General features: G+C 45.2%; 1 protein-coding gene and 1 long non-coding RNA gene across 3 annotated transcripts; one reads left to right on the plus strand and one right to left on the minus strand.

Moving 5' to 3' along the window:
• Nucleotides 1-1515: 1515 nt before the first annotated feature.
• Nucleotides 1516-24365, plus strand: LOC145363598 (uncharacterized). Its single transcript, XM_080218782.1, has 4 exons — nucleotides 1516-3079; nucleotides 10854-11961; nucleotides 17505-17568; nucleotides 20406-24365. The coding sequence occupies exons 1-4, from the start codon at nucleotides 1653-1655 to the stop codon at nucleotides 21596-21598; spliced, it is 3792 nt and encodes a 1263-aa protein (XP_080074908.1). The 5' UTR covers nucleotides 1516-1652; the 3' UTR covers nucleotides 21599-24365.
• Nucleotides 15515-18372, minus strand: LOC145335599 (uncharacterized). 2 transcript variants are annotated; one of them, XR_013885273.1, is made up of 2 exons: nucleotides 17534-18372; nucleotides 15515-15741 (listed from the first exon to the last, which is right to left on the minus strand). It is a non-coding gene; the product is annotated as an uncharacterized LOC145335599 (long non-coding RNA). The 2 variants fall into 2 exon arrangements; XR_013885274.1 differs by having other exon boundaries at nucleotides 17495-18372.
• Nucleotides 24366-24415: the final 50 nt, after the last annotated feature.

Consider the following 24415-nt stretch of genomic DNA (forward strand, 5'->3'; position numbering starts at 1 on the left):
CTGTTGGACTTTAACCTGGTGTTGTGAGACGTCTTACTGTGTTTACCCCAGTCCAACGCCGGCATCTCCACCTCATCCCTATTCAGGCAGCAGAGGAGTTCCGCGCAGGCGCAGTACAGGCCATATTCTGAGCTTGCGCAGTGGGAGTGCTGGCGGTCGGGAGTTCCTTGTTTCTTGTCCTTGCGGCGGGTCAGGAAGCGGCGGGTCCGAGGGAGAGACTGCCGCAAAGGGAAGGTGGAAAGGTTTCATAAACAACCAGTGAAGGCTGCAAACCTCGAATAAGACGGTTCCAGGCCAGTCCCGAGTTTGTCCTGAGCCGCTCTGCTTCCCGCAGAGACAAACCCGGAAGAAGGACCGCCAGCTTCCCCAGGCAAGGTGCAGCAGTGCGCATGCGCGGTGCTCCCTGCCAGCAGGAGGAGAGAGATTGTCAATGTCTATCCTGGAATGACAGTGATGGATTTTAAAACTCCTTTTACAGGGAGTTAGGGTTTATTTATTGGTGTCACAAGTATGCTTACATTGACACCGCATTGAAGTTACTGTGAAAACCCCCAAGTCGCCACACTCCAGTGCCTGTTCGGATGCACTGAGGGAGTTGGAGGGGGAGGATTTGTCAATGAGAATTTTAAACCAAGCATCACTTCAACATTGATAGAATCTCCAGATTCATTAGGATCTGGATAGTTCACAAAGGAAATTTCCGTCCATCCAATACTGGATGCCATAAGAGTTAAAGAACAAAGAAAATACAGCACAGGAAAAGACCCTTCGGTTCTCCAAACCTGTGCTGATCATGGTGCCCAAAATTATCTAAAAAGTACCTTCTGCCCTTACTTCATCCATATCCATCTACTCCCTCCCCATTCATGTACCCATTCAGATGCCTGTTAAATGTTGCTAATGTCCCTCCTTCCACCACCTCCTCTGGCAGCATGTTCCAGGCATCCACCACTCTCTTTGTGAAAAACTTCCCCTGCATATCTCCCTTAAACTCCCCCCCCCCCCTCACCTTGAACCTGTACCCCCTTGTAATTGACACTTCCACCCTGGGAAAAAGCATCTGAATATGTCTATGCCTTGTCTATGCCTTTCAGAATTTTTTCACCTCTATCAGATCTCCCCTCTGCCTCTGTCTTTACAGTGAAAACAATCCTAGTTTGTTCAACCACTCCTCATAGCTGATGTCCTCGAGACCAGGCAACATCCTGGTCAACCTTTAGTCAGGACAGTGTGTGAATACCAGTGATGATGTTCACAGACTCCTAATACCTGATCTCACCAAGTGATAGAGGTTGAGCGTTTGGGAGATTCTAAAGTCTTGGTTGATTGTCGATATGACTCCTGCCTCTTCCATCTTCTCCGTCTCACCCCTTTCCCTGAAGGAAATTTGTGAAACAGTTGAATTTTTGACAACAATCTGGCAGCTTTCATGGTCATGTTTTCCTCCTGTTGGCCCCACAAATTACCAGATTCATTCAGCTCAATTTCACAACCTGTTTTGTGGGTTCTCTCTCTCACTCCCTTTTTTCTGTTTCAAATCAATTTCACAGGATTTCGAGAGGGCTTGCAGTCAGGAGATTCAAACCAAACATCACATCTGGATCTGACAGTTGCATAACTTATCACAACGTAAATATCAGCAGATTTTGAACATGGCAAGAAAAAGAACCGTTCACACTGGGGAGAAACCGTACACGTGTTCTGTGTGTGGAAGAGGCTTCAGCCAATTATCTTACCTGTCAACACACAATTGCAGTCACACCAAGAAGAAACCGTGGAAATGTGAGGACTGTGGGAAGAGATTCCAATCCCCATCTCACCTGGAAATGCATTGCCGCAGTCACACTGGGGAGAAACCATTCATCTGCTCTGACTGTGGGAAGGGGTTCACTCAGTTAACCAACTTGCTGAGACACCAGGAAGTCCACAATGGGAAGAGGCTATTGAGCTCCTCTGAGTGTGGGATGAAACGCCAGCGAGTTCAGACCAGGGAGAAGCCATTCATCTGCTCCGAATGTGGGAAGAGATTCTCAAGGTCGCCTAACCTGCTGGCACACCAGCGAGTTCATACTGAGGACAGACCTTTTAAATGCCCGGACTGTGGGAAGTGCTTTAAAAGTGCAGGGGAACTCATGTCCCATCAACATATTCACACTGACGAGAGACCTTTCAGGTGCTCTGACTGTGGGAGTGGGTTCAAGTCATCCAATGCCCTAATTAAACACCAGCGCACTCACACTGATGAGAGACCTTTCAGATGCTCTCAGTGTGGCACTGCATTCAGGCAATCGAGTGACCTGTCTGTACACCGGCGCACTCACACTGGGGAGAGGCCATTCTCCTGCTCTCAATGTGGGAAGGGATTCACTCACTCATCTAGTCTGCAGAGACACCAGCGAATTCACACTCATGAGAAACCTTACATCTGCTCCAAATGTGGGAAGGGATTCAGTCAGTCCACCAATTTGCTAACACACCAGCAAGTTCACACTACTGAGAGACCATTTAAATGCCCAGAATGTGGGAAGTGCTATAAAAGTTCTGCGAAGCTGCTGTGCCATCAACGTGTCCACACTGATGAGAGCCCATTCAGGTGCTCTCACTGTGGGATTGGGTTCAAGACATCATCTGCCCTCACATCACATCGGCGCACTCACACTGAGGAGAGACCTTTTAAATGCGCAGAATGTGGAAAAAGCTTTAAACGTTCAGGGGAACTCGTATGCCATCAACGAGTTCACACTGAGGAGAGACCTTTTAAATGTCCAGACTGCGGGAAGGGCTTTAAGATTTCCTGCAATCTGGTGTCCCATCGACGCGTTCACACTGGAGAGAGACCGTTCAGATGCTCTGATTGTGGGACTGCGTTCAGAGAATTATGTCATCTCACTGTACACCAGCGCATTCACACTGGGGAGAGGCCGTTCACCTGCTCAGAATGTGGAAAGGGATTTTCTCATTCATTCAACTTGCTGATACACAAGCGAGTTCACACTGGGGAGAAGCCGTACACCTGCTCTGTGTGTGGGAAGGGATTTGCTCATTCATCCAATCTGCTAACACACCAGCGAGTTCACAAGTGAGTGGATTTTGCCATCAATTACATCCAGAAAGGAACCATGTTCATTGGGCTCTGTTTCTGCTGATGTATATTCCATCTCAGGGTGGTACGGTAACAGTTGTTAGTACTGCTGCATCACAGCGCTAGGGATCCAAGTTCAATTCTGGCCCTGGAATGCTGGATGACTGTCTGCGTGTGTTTCCTCCCACAGTCCAAAGATATGTGGGTTAGGTTGATTGGCCATGCTAGGTGGCTCCTCATTGTCAGAGGGATTGGCAGAGTAAATAGATGGAGTTACTGGGATAGGACCTGGGTGGGAATATTGTCAGTGTATGCTCAATGAGCCAAATGGCCTCCTTCTGCACTTAGGTATTCTAGATTTGTCTTAAACATTGTGAATATTTTTAATATCTCTAATACAAGTCATTTCCTTTTGAAGGGCTCTCCCTCTCCCCTGTTTTCTCCAACAACAAGTGTGAGCAGCTCATGGAAATGCTTTGTCACTAAGATTGAGGTAATCCCATCAGCTGTCTCTGCTGCTTTGCTCCATTCCATTAGCCTAATGGGCCAAACTGTCTCTCAACATCCTTCTTGTCTGAGCCCGGAACTCCCACTCTTCTCCATCCAGTCTCACACACACCAGTGGGTTCATACTGCAGAGAGAGGATTTAAATTCTGCAACTGTGACAGGAGCTTTAAAAATGCACTTCACTGATGGTTCACCAGTGCATTCAATCTGGTTCCACTCCACTCATCTGCTCTCAGTGTAGTAAGAGATTCAGGCAATTGTCCATCCTGCAGCAACTGCAGACAGTTCACACCAGGAAGAGGTCATTCACCTGCTCCATGTATTGAAAGCAATTCACTGATTCATTAATTTTGTTAATTCACCAGTGAGTTCACACTGATGGAATATATTTTAAATGTCTGGATTGTGAAAAATGTTTTAAAATTTCTGTGGATCTGATGTGCTATCAGCAGGTTCACACTGACAGCAAATCCAGAGTCTCTCACTGTGAAACTGGGTTCAGCTGGTCATGTGAACTGAGTGTTCACGAGTGCACTCACTCTGGGTGAGGCCATTCACCTGCTCCAGTTTGGGAAGAGATTCACTCAGTTATCACACCTCAATACACATCAACTTGTTCACACTGATAAGGAATCTTTTCAAAGTTCTGACTGTGAGCAGAGATTTAAATGCAAAATGTATCTGCTGATACACAGATACATTCAAAGACTATTCACCTGCTCCATGTGTGAGGAGAGATTCACTCAGTTATCTTACTTTCTAACACAGCAGAGTGTTCCTAAGTGACTACAGGGGCCGGATTTTGCTGTTATTCCTTCTGTGAATCACATTCAGCACTGAACTACGTTCATTCTGATATTTGAAATTTGTTTCTAATTATGTTAATAATCTCTGTAACTGGACTGAAGTTGAATATTCTAAATAAATGTGAAATAAAACAGATTTGTTTGAATACATTATTGCAGATGTTTGTCTTTCCCAGCTGAGTGTTTAACATTGACTGGCTGGAGCTCAGAAAGGGCAATATGGGGGAGGATCATACAGCAGGAACAGAAGTTCAGTCTGTTCCTGCCATAGGGTCACACTGAGAGGGACAAACAACACTTTGGTCTTTCTCATCTCTCTGACAGCAAAGTGGGTTAATCCTGAGGTGTGTCAGAAATATGTCCCAGCTGCTCTCTTCCATAGTCCAGAGCTCCTAGACTTGGAACAGAAGGCTCTTTTAACAGAAGGATCTAGATAGGCTGGGCGAATGGGCCAGGAAATGGCAAATGGAATTTAATGTTGGCAAGTGCAAGGTGGTCCACTTTGGTAGGAATAATGGTAGGAAGGATTATCACTTACGTGGCGAAAAACTGCAGCAGGCGACGGTGCAGAGGGACCTTGGGGTCCTTGTGCATGAGTCGCAAAAACCCAGCTTGCAGGTGCAGCAGGTGATCAGGAAGGCGAATGGGATGCTGGCCTTCTTAGCGAGGGGAATTGAATATAAAAGTAGGGAGGTCTTGCTGCGGCTGTATAGGGCATTGGTGAGGCCGCAGCTGGAGTACTGTGTGCAGTTTTGGGCACCGTACTTACGCAAGGATATTTTGGCCTTGGAGGGAGTGCAGAGGAGGTTTACTAGGCTGATGCCGGAGTTGAGGGGGTTGAGCTATGAGGAGAGGCTGAATAAACTAGGCTTGTACTCGTTAGAGTTTAGAAGAATGAGGGGAGATCTGATTGAGACGTATAAGATGATGAATGGGATGGATAGGATAGAGGTGGAGAGACTCTTCCTGCTCAGAAAGGATAGTAGGACTAGAGGGCACAGCCTCAAGATAAAGGGGGGGCGGTTTGGAACGGAGTTGAGGAGGAACTTCTTCACTCAAAGGGTGGTGAATCTCTGGAATTCTCTGCCCGTTGAAGTGGTGGAGGCTACCTCACTAAATATTTTTAAGACGCGGGTTGATGGGTTTTTGATGAGAGAGGGGATTAAGGGTTATGGGGAGAGGGCGGGAATGTGGAACTGAGCCACGACAGATCAGCCATGATCTTATTGAATGGCGGGGCAGGCTCGAAGGGCTAGATGGTCTACTCCTGCTCCTATTTCTTATGTATGTTTCTTATATCTATGTTTAGAGTCAGGATGAATAATTGTGAAAGAAAATCAAAATACTACATATGCTGGAAATCTGAAATAAAAACAAAGCTAGAAAAACTCAGCAGGTCTGGCAGCATTTCTGCAGAAACAGAGCTAATGTTTTGGAACTGAAGAAGAGTCATATTGGACTGGAAACATTGACTCTGTTTCTGTTTTTACAGATACTGTCACAGCTGCAGAGAGTTTGCAACAATTCTGGCTTTTGAACAAAGGTGAAGGCTGTCAAATCAAAGATTAGTGTAAAACTACGACCTGTTCCTGACTGGAAGTGAAACAGCAGGTTTAAATTTCCAGACTGATAAATGATTACACTATGCACACTATTTCGAGGAAGGTGTTAACTAATTTAAAATAAGCCTGTTTAAATATATTTTCATAGAAAATAGGAGCAGGAGTAAGCCATTCTCGGCCAGTCATTATGATCATGGACCAGGGAAGATGTATTTATATTTGACAATATCAAGTGGCAATGGCGGTGCTATTACCCAGCGTGCACCGAGAGAGGGACTACACCCTATCTTGAATACAGGCGATCATTGCGCAGGCTCAGTGCTGCTCTGGCTGGAGCATGCGCAGTGCAGTGTAGGCGGTGATCGGATGGGATGGTGTTGGAGCAGCAGGGAGAGCAGAAACTGGAGACAGTGGTGAGTGAGATTAAGTGGAGCCTGAGGATCAAAAGGGAGGGCCCATAACACCCGGTGTAGGAAGCAGAGCTTTCGTAAACATTGGATATGAGCTTCAAACCACAAATAAGACGCCCGAGGCCCTGCTTGACCGATTTTGTAGCCTCCATCTTTAGAGAACAATGGGCAGCGTGGCCGCCATATTTATTGGAGGCGATGGACAGCAGGGCGGTAGCCATCTTTATAGGGGGCAATAGGCAACAGGGCGCATGTGCAACGCCACCTCTCCAAGAGGCAATGGGCGTTGATTCCAGAAGTTAGTTCCTGGCCTCCAGAATCAGTCTCTTTTCCATTAAGGCACAGAAACATTGAATTATTACACTACAGAAAATGACTAACCCGTCATGCATGTGCTGGTTCTCTACAAGGGAAATCAGTTCATCCCACTACTCTGTCTTTTCACTAACAAAACCAACAGAAAATATTTCCCATCCCAATTACCTGTGGAGAAAATTGTGATCAATTGCAGTCCATGTCGTGAAGGTGCTCCCCGCTAGGTCAGGAGTTACAAGCTATTCACCCAGTGATGATGAAGGGACAGTGATACATCTCTGTATACATCTCTGTGGCATAGTAGCACAGTGGTTAGCACTGCTGCTCCCGGGACCCAGATTCGATTCCCGGCGCGGGTCGCTGTGTGTGTGGAGTTTGCACATTCTACTTGTGTCTGCGTGGGTTTCATCTGGGTGCTCTAATTTCCTCCCACAGTCCAAAGATGTGCGGGTTAGGTTGATTGGCCATGGTAAAAAAATTGCCTTAGTGTCCTGAGATGCATAGGTTAGAGGGATTAATGGGTAAAATATGTGGAGGTAGGCCCTGGGTGGCATTGTGGTTGGTGCAGACTCAATGGGCTGAATAGCCTCTTTCTGCACTGTAGGGTTCTATGATCTCTGAATCAATAATTACAATATGTATTTATACAGCATCTTTCATGTACTGAAACATTCTGAGGTGATTCTCAGATGTGTTATAAAGCAACATTTGACACAGAGTCATGTGAGCAGACATGAGGGTGGATGGTTAAAGGCTTGGTTAAAGAGGTAATTTTAATGAGTATCTTAAAGCGGGGGGTAGGATGATATAGAGGGGGAGCAGTTTAAGGGGAAATTTGAAAGATTGTGGCCTTGGTAACTGGGAGTGCGTATACGTGGGATAGAGTGTTTAAAACTGTGAATGTTGAGGAATCTGGAATGAAAGGAATGCAGAGATACTGGAGGGTTGTGAGCCAAGAGGAGATTACAGAGGTAGGGAGGGGTGAAATCCTGGAGGGATTTGAGAACAAGGATGAGTAACTTAAAATGTTGATTCGTAAACAGGAGCCTTTGTAGCACAGGGGTGATGGGTGAACAAGATTTGGAATGAGTAAACACGTGGGCAGCAGAATTGTGATGACCTGAAGTTAATGGACAGGTTGAGTGAGGAAGACAGGCCAGGGGTGTGTTAGAATTATTAAGTCTAATGCTAACAAGCACTCAGATCCTGCATGGACCAGCTGGAGGGGGTATTCGCAGCCATCATCAACATCTCTTCACAACAATCTGAGGTCTGCCTGCTTCAAGATGGCGACCATCATCCCAGTACCAAAGAAAAGCCAAGCAGTGTGCCTTAATGACTATCATCTGGTGGGTCTAACATCCATCTTTATGAAGTGCTTCAAAAGGTTAGTCATGGCACGAATCAATTCCAGCCTCTCGGACTGCCTGGATCCAATACAGTTCACGTACTGTCTCAACAAGTCCACAGCAGACACCAATTCCCTGCCTCGCACTCAACCCTGGAACATCTAGATTACAAAGACAGATATGTCAGACTCCTATTTATTGACTACAGCTCAGCCTTCAACATCATTATTCCCACAAAACTCATCTCCAAACTGCATGGCCTGGGCTCAGCTCCTCCCTCTGTGACTGGATGCTGAACTTTCTAACCCACAGACCACAATCAGTGAGGATAGGCAACAACACCTCCTCCTCGATCATCCTCAACACCGATGCCCCCACAAGGTTATGTTCTCAGCCCTTACTATACTCCTTATACACGTATGACTGTGGCCAAATTTCCCTCCAACTCGATTTTCAAGTTTGCTGGTGACACCACCGTAGTGGGTTGGATCTCCAGCAATGATGAGACAGAGTACAGGAATGAGACAAAGAATCTGGTGAACTGGTGCAACAACAATAATCTCTCCCTTAACGTAAACAAAATTAAGGAAATTGTCATTGACTAAAGGAAACATAGTGGAGAACATGCCCTGTCTACATCAACGGGAATGAAATAGAAATGGATGAACGTTTCAAGTTTTTAGGAGTCCAGATAATTAACAACTTGTCCTGGTCCCCCCAGGCCAACACTGTAGTTAAGAAAGCCCACCCATGCCTCTACTTTCTCAGAAGACTATGGAAAATCTCATGGGATCCAGGGTGAGGTAGCTAAATGCATACAAAATTGACTTGGTGACAGAAGCCAGACGGTGGTTGTAGAGGGTTGTTTTTCAAACCGGAGACCGGTGACCAGCAGAGTGTCTCAGGGATCGGTGCTGGGTCCACTGTTATCTGTCATTTCTATTAATGATTTGGATGAGAATATAGGAGGCATGGTTTGTAAGTTTGCAGATGACACCAAGATTGGTGGCGTAGTAGACAGTGAAGAAGGTTATCTTGGATTGCAACAGGATCTTGATCAATTGGGCCAGTGAGCCGATGAATGGCAGATAAAGTTTAATTCAGATAACTGCAAGGTGTTGCATTTTGGGAGATTGAACCAGGACAGGACTTACCCTGTTAATGGTAGGCCACTGGGGAGAGTTACAGAACAAAGAGATCTAGGAGTACAGGTTCATAGCTCATTGAGAGTGGAGTCACAGGTGGCCAGAGGGTGAAGAAGGCAATCAGCGTGCTTGGTTTCATTGGTCAGAATATTGAATACAGGAGTTGTTGAAATTGTATAAGACATTGGTAAGGCCACACTTGGAATGCTGTGTTCCGTTCTGGTCACCCTATTATAGAAAGGATATTATTAAGCTAGAAAGAGTGCAGAAGAGATTTACTTGGATGCTACCGGGACTTGATGGTTTGAGTTATAAAGAGAGGCTGGACAGACTGGGACTTTTTTTTCTGGAGCATTAGAGGCTGAGGGATGATCTTATAGAGGTCTATAAAACAACAAGAAGCATAGATCAGCTAGATAGTCAATATCTTTTCCCAAAGGTAAGGGAGTCTAAAACTAGAGGGCATCGGTTTAAGGTGAGAGGGGAGAGATACAAAAGGATCCAGAGGGGTAATTATTTCACACAGAGGGTGGTGAGTGTCTGGGACAAGCTGCCAGACATAGTAGTAGAGGTGGGTACAATTTTGGCTTTTAAAATAAGTTTAGACAGTTACATGGGTAAGATGGGTATAGAGGGATAGGGGCCAAATGCAGGCAATTGGGACGAGCTTAGGTGTTTAAAAAATGGCAGCATAGCAAGTTGGGCCGAAGGGCCTGTTTCCTTGCTGTAAACCTGTATGACTATGAAATTTGGCATGTTAGCTGTGACTTTCACCAACTTTTACAGATGCACCATAGAAAGCATTAGCATTAGCTCGGTATGGCTCCTGCTCTGCCCAAGACTGCAAGGAACTACAGAAGGTTGTGAATGTAGCCCAATCCATCACACAAACCAGCCTGCCATCCACTGACCCTGTCTACACTTCCTACTGCCTTGCTAAAGCAGCCAGCATAATTAAAGACTCCATGCACCTCGGATATTCTCTCTTCCACTTTCTTCTGTTGGGAAAAAGTTACAAAAATCTGAGGTCACGTACCAACCGACTCAAGGATAGCTTCTTCCCTGCTGCCATCAGACTTTTGAATGGACCAACGTTGCATTAAATTGATCTTTCTCTAAACCCTAGCTATGACTCTAGCACTACAGTCTCCTTTCCTTCTCTATGAACAGTGTGCTTTGTCTGTGTAGCATGCAGTAAACAATACTTTTCACTGTATACTAATACACGTGACAATAATGAATCAAATCAAATCGAAACAAAGGAGTGAGTGACAGTTTTAGCAGAGATGAACAGAGTAGACTGGAGTTGGGTGATGTTACTGAGGTGGAACTAGTCTTGGTAATGATGTGGATTTGTGGTCAGATTCTCAGGTTGGGTGAAATATTTTGCTGTGGTTGTGAACAGTCTGGCTCAGTCTCAGACAATTTCCGAGGAAAGGGATGGAGTCCAATGGGTAGAATTTGTAGCAAAGAGTGGAGACAATAACAGTAGTTTTCCCGGGATTAAAATGGAGGAAAATTCTAGCCCAGAGCTGGAGAGATTTTTCAGGGAATCAAAGGATTCAGGGAGGGGTGGGAAATTGGTGCTAAAACCAAATCAACTTCACAACTTGCCTTTCTGTTTTTTTGAGAGTTCTCTCTCACTCCCTTCTTTCTGTTTTAAATCAATTTCACAGGGTGTTAGAAGGGGAAGATTTGCAGTCAGGGAAACTGAAACCAAACATCACATCAGGATCTGAATATCATTGGGTTTTTAACATGCAAGAAAACAGCAATGTTCACAGTGCAGATAAACCATGGAAGTCTGGGGAATGTGAGCAGGGATTCAGATCCCCGTCTGAGCTGGAAACTCATCAGCCCCGTCACACTGGGGAGAGGCCGTTCACCTGCCCTGAGTGTGGGAAGGGATTCACTTGGTCATCCAACCTGTTGAGGCACCAACGTGTTCATAGTGGGCAGAAGTCATTCACCTGCCCCGAGTGTGGCAAGGGATTCACACGATCATCTGGGCTGCAACAACACCACCGAGTTCACACCGGGGAGAGGCCGTTCACCTGCTCCAAGTGTGGGAAGGGATTTACTGATTCATCCACTCTGCTGAAACATCAGCAAGTTCACACTGATGAGAGACCATTCAAATGCCCGAACTGTGGAAAGTGCTATAAAAGTTCTCTGAACCTAATCCGACATCAGCTTGTTCACACTGATGAGAGACCCTTCAGATGCTCTCACTGCGAGACGGGGTTCAGACAATCATCTGAACTCACTGCACATCAGCGAATTCACACTGGGGAGAAGCCATTCATCTGTTTCAAATGTGGGAAGAGATTCACTCGATCATCAGGGCTTCTACAACACCATCGAGTTCACACAGGGGAGAGAACATTCACCTGCTCCAAATGTGGGAAGGGATTCAGCGATTCGTCCACTCTGCTGAAACACCAGCAAGTTCACACTGACGAGAGACCTTTTAAATGTGCTGACTGTGAGAAATGCTACAAAGGTTCTGCGGACCTGATGCGCCATCAGCTTGTTCACACTGACGAGAGACCGTTCAGGTGCTCTCACTGCGGGACTGGGTTTAGACAATTATGTCAACTGACTGCACACCAGCGGGTTCACACTGGGGAGAAGCCATTCATTTGTTTGCAGTGTGAGAAAGGATTTACTCAGTCAGCCACCCTGCAGAGACACCAGCGAATTCACACTGGGGAGAGACCATTCATCTGCTTCGCGTGTGGGAAGAGATTCACTCGCTCATCCACCCTGATGAGTCACCAGCGAGTTCACAAATAATCAGTGACTGGATTTTACTATAAATCACATCCAGGAATGAATTATGTTCATTGACGTCCATTTCTACTGATATGTCAACAAAATCTGAGAAATTAAAATATTTTCTGTGGGTACATTCTGATTTTTTTTTAACTGGTGAAATGAGTGGTAATTAGAAAAGGAGACAGAATGGCTGTGTGAATTTAAACTGTGAGGATTTTTTATGCATTCGTGGGACATGGGCGTCACTGCACAGCCAGCATTTATTGCCATCCCTAGTAACCATTGAACTGAGCGGCTTACTAGGCCATTTCAGAGGGGAGTTGACAGTCGATCATATTGCTATGGCTCCGGAGTCACACGTAGGATAGACAGGTAAGGACAACAGATTTCCTTCCCCAAAAGGACATTCATGGGGCGTCACAGTGGTTAGCACTGTTGCCTCACAGCGCCAGGGACCTGGGTTCAATTCCTGGCATGGGTCACTGTCTGTGTGGAGTTTGCATGTTCTCTGCGTGGGTTTCCTCAGGTAGTCCAGTTTCCTCTCAGTCTGAAAGACATGCTGGTGAGGTGCATTGACTCAAACAAATGCTGGAGTGTGGCGACCAGGGGAATTTCACAGTAACTTCACTGCACTGTTAACGTAAGCCTACTTGTGACTAATAAACAAACTTTACTTTTTACTTTACTGAACCAAATGTTTTTTTTTCTGACAATTAACAATGGTTTCATGGTCAGCAGTAGATTCTTAATTCTGATTTTTTTTATTGAATTCAATTATTTTTATTGAATTAGATGTATGAGGCAAGTTTTTTTTTACAGGGGGTAGTAGATGCCTGGAACTCAATGCCGGGAGTTAGTGGAAGCAGATATGATAGTGACTTAAGGGGCGCCTGGACAAATGCATGAATAAGATGGGAAGAGAGGGATATGGTCTGCAAAGGGGTTTTTAGTTCAGACAGGCAGCATGGTCAGTACAGGCTTGGAGGGCCAAAGGGCCTGTTCCTGTGCTGTAATTTTCTTTTTTCTTGTTCTTTGTTCAAATTACACCACTTGGTATGGTGGGATTTGAACCCAGTCCCCAGAACATTAGCTGAGGCTAGAGATAATAGCACTGGGCCATCACCTCCCATCTGGAACAAAACTGTTTTCATCACTAAGGCTCCGCTGTGATGTAATAGTCTCTATGACATCATCGCAGCAGAACTGGATGACATCATCAGAGTCCATTGTTTCTGAATGATCCACATCAATAACAGGAAATACTCATCAAGCTGAGCACATTATCTAGGCTGACACTCCAGTCTGACATTGAGGGACTGCTTCACTCCGACACACACGCTGTCCTTCACATGGAGCTTGTGCAGTTCTGGCCACAACTTTCCAATCTTCCTTACAGAGTAATGGTGACAAAGGGTTGTGAGAGATTGTAAATGTTACATCCCTGTTCAAAAACACAGCAATTACAGAACAATCAGCTTAACATCAGCAGTAAGGAAAAGCTAATAATCTGAGACACAATCAACTGACATTTGAAAAAGTATGGATTATAATTTCCAGTATGTTTTGTTTTTAAATACTGAAAACTTCCCTGGATCTCAAGGCTTGGACAGACACTCTGAAAGGTATAGGGAGCTGGGACTTGTCCATGATAGGAAACAATACTTTTCACTGTATGCTAATACATGTCACAATAACAAATCAAATGTTAAAAAAATGAGTGTAACTGAAAGTCTGAAATAATCTAGAGTTAGAAAGGAGAAAAGAATGGGACATCAATTAATCTCTTATCCTGGAGAAATCAAGAATTTGACACACCATGTGTTTGAAACAAAGCTGATTTATTTAACAGACATCAGGATATGAAACTCCCGCCCAGATACAGAGATTATTATCAGAAGAAATAAACGTAAATTGTCTGAATGAAGATGGTTGAGAGGAGATTGATCGAGGTATTCAAGATCCTGAGTTGGGCAGATGAAATAGTGAGAAAATATTCCCACCAAGAGAACATCAAGAACCAGAGGACACAGACCTACATTAATGGGGAAAACAGAGTCAAAGTGACGTGAGAAAAATTATTTTCACCGAGAGGGTGGTTGGAATCTGGAATAAACTTCCTGTGAGGGCAGTGGAGGCAAGTTTGATCAAGATACTCAAAAGAGAAGTGGATTATCTGAAAAGAAAGAATGTGCAAGGTTACAGGGGTTACGGCAGGGGGGTGGAATTAGGCTCTTTTCATTCACAGGTTTTAAGTCGGTCCAGCTCGTGTCCAACGAGGGGCATACACGCGATGGGTCGTACTGGGGCTGCTCTTGGTTGTTCGAGATTGGCCTAGTGCTTCATGTCGTTAGTGTGTGCCTAAACTGGACCAGATACTGGGCAAGACGACAGCTCAGTGACTATCGCTGATTGCTGTGCAGACACATGGATTTGGGCCGGTGTCTCTGGGAGTTTGTGCATTCTCCCCGTGCTTGCTCCGGTTTCCTCCCACACCCCAAAGATGTGCTGTTAGGCTGATTGGCAGGAATAAATTGTCCCTAAATCAGATTCCCTCACTGTGGATGGCCATAAAATATTAGACAGGGGTCATGGGTGGAGTAGGGGGACTGGTGGTGTTGAGATGGCGGCGCGGGCTCGTTGGGCTGAAGGGCCTGTTTCCCGGGCTGATTTTGTTCTTTGTTCTTTCAGTGAGCCAGTGCAGACTTGATGGGCTGAATGGCTCTTTCTGTACTGTAAAGAATGTGATGAGAGTTCCTGAATGATGGGGAAAGATCACAGACAGCAGTTCTCAAAGAGAAACTGCAACCCCCAAAACGCAATCAGCTCTAGATCGAGAATATTAAGCTGCAGCCCACCTACAGGGATTAGTAACATCAGCAGAAACAAACCTCAACTTTCAGAATGAATGTGGCTCACTCCTGGATGTGATTAACAGCAGCAGCTACAGCTGAATCCACTCCCTGCACTCACTCGTGAAGTCGCTGGTGTGTCACCAGGTGGGAGGAGGTGGTGAATCCCTTCCCACACTCTGAGCAGGTGAACGGTCTCTCCCCAGTGTGAAGTCGCTGATGTGCTTTGAGGCTGGATGAATGTCTGAAGCTCTTTCCACAGTCAGTGCAACTGAACGGCCTCTCCTCAGTGTGAACTCGTTGGTGTGTCACAAGGTTGGATGAATTAATGAATCGCTTCCCACACACGGAGCAGGTGAACGGCCTCTCTCGGGTGTAATTGCAGGTTATACATCTGGATGAATCCCTTGCCACAAACAGAGCAAGTGTATGGTCTCTCTCCAGTGTGAACTCGCTGGTGTAATATTAGACAGGATGATTGAGTAAATTCCTTCCAACACACAGGACAGGTGAAGGGTCTCTCCCCAGTGTGGCTGCGTCGATGAGTTTCCAGTTTGGATGGGCAAGTGAATGCTTTCCCACAGTCCCCACACATCCACGGTTTCTCTATGATGTCAGTATCATCATGTCTCTCCATATTGGGTGATTAGTTGAAGCTTTGTCCACACAAAGAACACATGCACAGATTCACATTGCCGTGAATGGTGTGATCTTTTTTCAGGCTGTGTAACTGGTTAAAGCTCTTTCCACAGTCAGTTCACTGGAAAACCCTCACTCGGTTCTATGTGTGTCTCAGTGCTTTTCCAGTCACATTGATGTTGAAATTTTTTCCTGCACTCCATGTTCAAAGGCTGATAGTCTTCAGGTGCTGGTGAATCGAGCGACTGTAAAATCTTGATTCCATTTTTCTGACTGTAAATCTTCCCCTTCAAATATCCTGCAAAAGGAGTTTACAAAACTACTGTCAGTCCAGCACAGAAATTCTGATCAGATAAATCTAATTTTGAAACAATATCTTTTCTGCTGTTGTTCCCAAAAACAGTAAACCTCTCTCCCAGTACTCCCTCCTCCCTGGGGAAAAGGCAGCACAGTGGTTAGCACTGCTGCATCACAGCACCAGGTACCTGCGTTTGATTCCCAGCTTGGATCACTATGTGTGTGTAAGTTACATATTCTCCCTGTGTCTGCATGGGTTTCCTTCGGGTGCTCCAATTTCTTCCCACAGTCCAAAGATGTGTGTTTTAGGTGGATTGGCTATGCTAAATTACCCCTTAGTGTCAGGGGGTCTAGCTAAGGTAAATGCATGGGGTAATGGGGATAGGGCCTGCATGGGACTGTGGTCAGTGCAGACTGGATGGCCTCCTTCTGCACTGTAGGATTCCATGAGATCCAAATGAAACGTTGCATATTTTTCATGCTTCCTTACAACTAATTTGTACAAATCACTGCAATGCCAGTTCCCCCCTATCTCTGGAATCACCTCTAACATTGCTCCGATTCTGGCTTCCTGCACATTCCCTATTTTAATCACTCCAACATTAGTGACCAGACCTTCAGTGCGCAGGGATGAATTCTCAAAGAATTCCTAGAATGCAGAAGGAAATCATTTGGCCCATCAAGTCTGCATCGACTTTCTGAATATTTTCCCCCGATCTATACCTGTAACCCACATTTTTACCCCACTAATCCCCCTTACATGCACATCTTAAAGCAGAGTGTAAAGGAGAACATACCCCTGTTTACATCAACAGGAATGAAGTAGAAAGCGTCGAGAACTTCAAGTTTTTAGGTGTCCTGATTACCAACAACCTGTCTTGATTTCCCCATGCCGACACTATAGTTAAGAAAGCCCATCAACACACATCTTTTACAGATGCACCATAGAAAGCATTCTTTCTGGTTGTATCACAGCTTGGTGTGGCTCTTGTTCTGCCCAAGACTGGAAAGATCTACAAAGGATCATGAATGTAGCCCAATCCATCACACAAACCAGCCTCCCATCCATTGACTCTGTCTACACTTCCCACTGCCTCGGCAAAGCAGCCAACATAATTAAGGACCCCGGACATTCTCTTTACCACTTTCTCCCTTTGAAAAAAGATACAAAAGTCTGAGGTCACGTACCGACTGACTCAAGAACAGCTTCTTCCCTGCTGCTTCAGACTTACCTTGCATTAAGTTGATCTACACCCTAAATATGACTATATTCTGCACTCTCTCATGTCCTTGTCTATGAATGGTTTGGCCTGTACAACGTGCAAGAAACAATAATTTTCACTGTATGTTAATACATGTGACAATCAAATTAAATCAAATCTTTGTACACGAAGGGGCAATGTAACATGGCCAATCCCCCTAAGCATCACATCTTTGGATGGTGGGAGGAAACCAGAACGTACAGGTGAAACCCACACAGTCACAGGGATAACGTGCAAACTCTGCAGACAGTGACCTAAGGCTAGAATCGAACCAGAGTACCTGGAGCTGTGACGCAGCAGTGCAAACCACCCTGATATGAATGGTATTTTATGAATATAAGTTGTTGTTGGCTATAATCCTAACTTCCGATTTTACAACAATGGGTTGACTTAATAACAAACTCTATCTCTGATTTTTTGTCCCCTGTGGGTTATTCATTTGGTTTCGTCCTCAAGAACTGCCGTGGCTGCGCATGCGCTGTTCCAATTTACCTGAATAAAGATGGCGGACGCGCATGCGCTTTGCAGTACCTGGCTCCCGATAAAGATGGCGGATGTGAACTCGGGTCTGAAGCTTCGGAAGGCCCGAGGAATTTTCTTCGCGGATTGAGAGTTTGTGGTTGACGCCGGGTGTTTATAAAGCCTCAGCAACCACCCACCAAGTCCATTTATATTTCTGGTTTTATTTCGGGCTCTGGACCACACTCGGTCTTTGTAAAAATCTCTATTTAAAACCCGCTCGCTCGAGCTCCTTACCGTCTGTCTCCAGGCACTGCGCATGCTCCTGCTCCCAAACCAGGATCGGGCCGTTAACCTGGGCCTGTTCCAGGGAGGGAGGGAGAAGCCCCGCAGCTGCAAACCAGGGAGCTGACAATGATTCTGAAGGGTTTGCGGATCCACAAAGTGTTTCCAGACCCTCCCAGCCACCGCCTAACGCTGACTCCACTTCTCCGGGACAAACAAGCGCCAAGGACAGCAATGACACTGCGCATGATCCACATCACAATGCATGGGAGCTGATTGACGGCAGCTCCGGACCAATAGGAAGAGGGGGCGGGGCTGGAGGACCGAGCGGGAGCGGCTGGTCCTCCGACCAATCGGAGTGAATGAGGGGCGGAGCTGGAGACCAACACTCAGAAGAAACCCGGTGAGTGCGGAGCAAACATTGCAGCAGCGGAGGGGGAGGCGCTGGAACCGGCGGCTGGATATTGGGGAGGGTCTGGAAACACTTTGTGGATCCGCAAACCCTTCAGAATCATTGTCAGCTGCCTGGTTTGCAGCTTCGGGGCTTCTCCCTCCCGGCAACAGGCCCGGGTTAACGGCCCCATCCTGGCTCAGCCACTTGGAGGATGGTTCACATCAGAGGATGGGGGAGGGGGTCAGTAAATAAGAGGTTACACTTTGGCCTCAAATCAAATCTCTGATCTCTGGGAAGGAAGGAAACCCTGGGAGGTGGGCGGGGAGGATTCACAAACACCCGCTGGAGGCCCCAACACTCCCAATAAGACCCATCGGTTTTATTGTCAGTCTGCAGACAGGAGCTGGAGAACTGAACCCATGATGTGGGTATGCCGGCGTTGGACTGGCGTAAACACAGTAAAAAGTCTGACAACACCAGGTTTTAGTCCAACCTATTTATTTGATAATATTCTCACAAGCTTTCGAGGGGACAGCCTCTTCGTCAGGTGAATGGAGAGTTCTGGCCTCAGACAGAGCATATAAAGCACAGACAGTTTAGAGATTACTGATTAAAATGCGAATCCTTACACCTAACCTGCTGTTCAAGACCTGAAGTGGCTGACAATGTGAGTGGTAGGAGCACTGATCACAGGTTAAAGAGATGTGTATTGTCTCCAGACAGTACAGTAAGTGAGGTTTTGCAAACCCAGGCAAGTCACGGGGGTTACAGATAGTGCGACATGAACCCAAGATCCCTGTTGAGACCGTCCTCATGTGTGCGGAACTTGGCTATCAAGTTCCGCACACATGAGGACGGTCTCAACAGGGATCTTGGGTTCATGTCGCACTATCTGTAACCCCCGTGACTTGCCTGGGTTTGCAAAACCTCACTTACTGTACTGTCTGGAGACAATACACATCTCTTTAAACTGTGATCAGTGCTCCTACCACTCACATTGTCAGCCACTTCAGGTCTTGAACAGCAGGTTAGGTGTAAGGATTCGCATTTTAATCAGTAATCTCTAAACTGTCTGTGCTTTATATGCTCTGTCTGAGGCCAGAACTCTCCATTCACCTGACGAAGAGGCTGTCCCCTCGAAAGCTTGTGAGAATATTATCAAATAAATAGGTTGGACTAAAACCTGGTGTTGTCGAACTGAACCCAGACAGAGAGGGAGGGAGAAAACTGGGAGTGGAGGAAAGAGAATTGTCTGTTCAGCGTTTCTATTGTGGGCTGATTTTTAAAACTTTTTACATACAGTTACATGTTGACGATTTACACAGAAAACTCAACCCCAATAGAAATATTTGTCTCTCTGTAATTTATATTCTGCATTGGTTGTGATGGTGTTTGTAAACAGAGATTACAGCTTTCAGGAAAAATTAAATGGATTGAAGTTTTTTTCCTGTAGAGCAGTGACCTGACACAAGTCTTTAAAATTATCAATGCCTTGGACAGGGGAAATGTGGAAAGAATGCTTTCACTTGTGACAGAATCTAAAAGGAGGAGCAATCAATAAACAAAGAGTCATAAATACTAGATAGTTACTAATAAATCCAGGAAGGCAATAAGGACAAATTTGTTCACTCACAGGTTGAGAATTACCACAGAAATGAGTTGAGGAAAGTGCTGAGATTGTTTCAAAAGGAAATGGGAGAAGCGCACAAGAGAAAAAAATAGAAAAATCAACTGAATGGCTGAGATGAGGTATATGGGACAGGAGAAGCTGTGTCAAGTATAAAGAATTAAACTGAATGGTTTGTTTGTGTCTTGTATATTCAAAGTAATTCAATGTAAACTCCTTTTCCAGAATATCTGCTGAACGGCGATTCAAACCAAACGTCTTGGGATCTGACAGCGTCACACGATTCTTCAGGATCTGAATATCAATGGCCTATGAATGTGGAAGGAGAAATGTTTGTCTATTTTGTCTTTGGGAAATTATTCAACACCATTGTGACTGGAAAAGCCCCGAGACACAGACATCTGTTATTTTTCCACAGCTGGAACAGAACTTTAACCAGTTACACAGTGTGAAAAAAAACATTTACATCAGGTAGACGCCGTACTCATGTTCTTTGTGTGAACCTGGTTTCAACTGATTGTATAACCTGGAGAGACATGAGGACACCTGCACCATGTGAACAAGGAGCAGCAATAGGCCATTCAGCCCCACAGGCCAGTTCCACCATTTAATAACACCATGGCTAATCTGATAGTGAGCTCAAATCTGCATTCGGCCTACACCCGATAGCCTGTCAATAATCATGGAGAAACCGTGGAAATGTGTGGACTGTGGGACGGGATTCAATTACCCATCTGAATTGGAAACCCATCGACGTATTCACACTGGGGAGAGACCATTCACCTGCTTTGTGTGTGGGAAAGGATTCACTCAGGCATCCAGCCTGTACACACACCAGCATGTCCATACTGGTGAGAGGCCATTCACCTGTCTTCAATGTGGGAAGGGATTTAATGCCTTATCAAACCTCCGGACTCACCACCAGGTTCACTCTGATCAGAGACCGTTTAAATGTTCTGATTGTGAGAAGAGCTTTAAAAGCAGAAAGGATTTACTGATTCACCAACGCACTCACACTGGGGAGAGGCCATTCATCTGCAACATGTGTGGTAAGGGATTCACTCAGTCGTCCCACCTCCTGACACACCAAAGTGTTCACACTGATCAGAGACCGTTTAAATGTTCTGACTGTGAGAAGAACTTTAAAAGCAGAAAGGATTTACTGATCCATCAACGCACTCACACTGGGGAGAGGCCGTTCATCTGCCCCGTGTGTGGGAAGGGATTCACTTGTTCATCGCAGCTCCTGAAACACCGATTTGTTCACACTGATCAGAGACCTATCAATTGTTCTGAATGTGAGAAAACATTTAAAAGCAAAAAGGATCTTCTGAAACACCAGCACACTCACACTGGGGAGAGGCCATTCACCTGCTCTCTCTGTGGGAAGGGATTCACTCGATTAGCCCACCTTCTGAGACACCGTCGAGTTCACACTGGGGAGAGGCCGTTCACCTGCCCTGTGTGTTGTCAGGAATTCATTGATACATCCGACCTTCTGATACACCGGCGAGTTCACACTGGAGAGAGACCTTACACTTGCCTCCTGTGCGGCAAGAGATTCACTCAGTCATCCCACCTGACTACACACCAACTTGTTCACACCGATCAGAGACCTTTTGAATGTTCTGATTGTGAGAAGAGATTTAAAAGTAAACAGAATCTGCTGAAACACCAGCGAGTTCACACTGGGGAAAGGCCGTTCAACTGTTCCATGTGTGGGAAGGGATTCGCTCAGTCAAACAACCTGCTGAAACACCAGCAAGTTCACAGGCGACAACAGGGGTTGGATTCTGCTGTTATTGCTGCTGTTAATCACATCCAGGACTGAATGGTGTCTGGTTACCAATGAGGTTCCACAGTTTTGTGGTATATATCAATGACTTAGACTTAAATGTAAGGGTCATGATTCAGTTTGCAGATGATACAACAATTGTACTTGTGTTTAACAATCCAGAAGAAAGCCGTGGACTGCAGGAAGATATCAGTGGGCTGGTCAGATGGGCAGAAAAATGGCTCATGGAATTCAATCTGGAGCAGTGAGAGAGAATGAATTTGGGACATTAGACAAGACAAGGGAATGAACAATAAAGGGGATGATGCTGAGAATTATAGAGGATCAGAGAGAACCTGGAGTCAACATCCAGGCATCTGTGAAGGAGGCTGGACAGGTAGATCATAAGACCATCAGATGTAGGAGCAGAATTAGGCCATTCAGCCCATTGAGTCTGCTCTGCCGTTCAATCAAGGCTGATAAGTTTCTCAATCAGGTGGTCAGGAAGACATTTGGCCAAAGACTAGTTTATAAGAGGAGGGAGATTATGCTCAAACTGAAGCAGAGAGTGGGAATAAATGGATCCTTTTCAGAGTGGCAAGCAGCGACTAGTGGGTACGGCAGGGTTCAGTGCTGTAACCCCAACTGTCCGTAATATACATTAGTAATTTGGATGAAGGAATTGAATGCAATATCTCCAATTTTTAGATGATACTAAGCTGGGTGGCAGTGTGTGCTGTGAGGAGGTTCCTAAGAGGCTACAGTGGCTTGGGCAGATACTTGGCAAATGCAAAATACTATGGATAAATGTGAGGTTATCAACTTTGGTGGCAAAAACAGGAAGAAAGATTATTATCTGAATGGTGGCAGTTTAGGAAAAAGGGAAGTGCAACGTGAGTTGGGTGTCATGGTGGGACAGTTGCTGAAGGTTGGCATGCAGGTACAGCAGGCATTGAGGAAAGCTAATGGCATACTGGCCTTCATAGTAAGAGGATTTGAGTATAGGAGTAAGATTGTTTTGCTCAGTTGTACAGGGCATTGGTGAAGCCACACCTTGAGTATTGTGTGCAGTTTTGGTCTTGTAGTCTGAGGGAGTCCAGCTGAGGTTCACCAGACTGATTCCTGGAATGGCAGGACTGACATATGAAGAGAGACTGGATCGACTGGACTTTTACTCACTGGAATTTCGAATGAGAAGGGATCTCGTAGAAATATTTAAAATCCTGATGGGACTAGACAGGCTGGATGCTGTCCCAACGTGTTCCCAATGTTGGGGAAGTCCAGAAATAGGGGTTACAATCTGAGACAGATGAGAAAGAACTTCCTGTTGTGAACCTGTGGAATTCTGTACCACAGAAAGCTGTTGGGGCCAATTTGTTAACTATGTTCAAGAGGGAGCTGGATGTGACTAAAGGGACAAGGGGTATGGAGAGAAAGTGGGACTGTGATACTGAAAGTGCATGATCTTCCATGATCGTATTGAATGGTGGTGCAGGCTCAAAAGGCTGAACAGCCTACTCCTGCACCTATTTTCTATGTTTATAAAATGCTTTGTAAAATGTTCTGTCGAAGGATCATTTAGATCCAAAAATTAACTCTGTTTCTCCACACAGATGCTGCCAGACCTGCTGAGGTTACCCAACATATTCTGTTCATATTTATAAAATGCTAGTTCGAGTAAGCTAGAGTACTGAGCACAGTTCTGGTCACCAGATTAATCAATTATAAAAGTATATGTCAAGTAAAGCTGTGTGGCAGAAAGCTGAAGCCAGTTGGCAAATTTTTAATATAATTACAATCTGTTCAATTTTCAAATCCAGCGAATAAAGGGTTGAAGAATTAGGAGGGTTAGTGAAGAAATCATTTCACCCGGAGAGTCATGGGGATCTGGAACTCACTGCGTGAAAGGATGGGAGAGGCAGAAACCCTCATCACGTTAAACAGGAACTTAGATACGCAGTTCAGATTCTGCAGCAACAGAGGGACAGATTAAGAGCTGGAAAATAGGATGAAACTGGACAGTACTTTTCAAGCCAGCACAGACATGATGGGCTGAATGGCCTCCTGCTGTTCAGTTAATTTTCTATATTTCAGTTCTGACAGTTGGAGTTTGTTTCTACTGATGTTGATAACTTCTTGAACTGGGCTGCAGTGTAATATTCTGAATAAATGCAAAATCAGCTTGATTAAAACGCATCAGAGTAGATTCTTTGTCTTTCCCACTGTGTTATCTGATTGTACTCTGATTTCCTCATCAGTAACACAACTAATTTCAGTCACCCCAATCTGCGAATGATTAAGTAAATTCCTTCTCTAACACTGCGAGTGTACCTCAAACCACAGGGACTGCAGCGTTTCAGGAAGGGCAGCTCACCACCACCTCAAGGGCAATCAGGAATAGACAATAAAAATACTGGCCTAGTCGGTGACACCCACACTCCATGAAAAGAAAATGTATATTCAAACAAGACTTAATTAAGTCAGGACAGGATTCTTTGGATAATAAGTTTTACAACACTAAATTAACATTAAAATTATTATTAAAGGATAGGGGTTTGCATATCAATCCAGGGAAATTTCCAAGATGATGCTGGAGTGTGGCAACTTCTTGCAAGCTGTGCCCAGCAAACCCTCTAATTCTATCTTCTACTCGTTCTACGCTTCTAAAACTTTATTCTGACTCTTATGACTGTAACACTGTATTCTGCATCGTCTCCTCTACGTAAGGTACCCTTTCTCTGTACGGCACACAAGAAACAATACTTTTCACTGTATGTTAATACATTGACAATAATAAATCAAATCAATGACTTTTGCAACTTTATCTAGGTGTTAATCCATCACAGCATTCCGCTCTCAAAACTCTGTCTCAGA

The sequence above is a fragment of the Carcharhinus amblyrhynchos genome, unplaced genomic scaffold, assembly GCF_965287045.1.
Source record: "Carcharhinus amblyrhynchos unplaced genomic scaffold, sCarAmb.v2.hapA scaffold_39, whole genome shotgun sequence".
In the NCBI taxonomy this organism is placed as follows: domain Eukaryota; kingdom Metazoa; phylum Chordata; class Chondrichthyes; order Carcharhiniformes; family Carcharhinidae; genus Carcharhinus; species Carcharhinus amblyrhynchos.

Excerpts from the sequence above, each read along its gene's own strand:
- LOC145363598 (XM_080218782.1), top strand. The coding sequence starts at position 1,653 with ATGGCAAGAAAAAGAACCGTTCACACTGGGGAGAAACCGTACACGTGT. Across the intron at positions 3,080-10,853 it reads ACACACCAGCGAGTTCACAA|GGTGTTAGAAGGGGAAGATT; the intron begins GTGAGTGGATTT and ends TCAATTTCACAG. Across the intron at positions 17,569-20,405 it reads GATGGCGGATGTGAACTCGG|CTCAAATCTGCATTCGGCCT; the intron begins GTCTGAAGCTTC and ends TCTGATAGTGAG.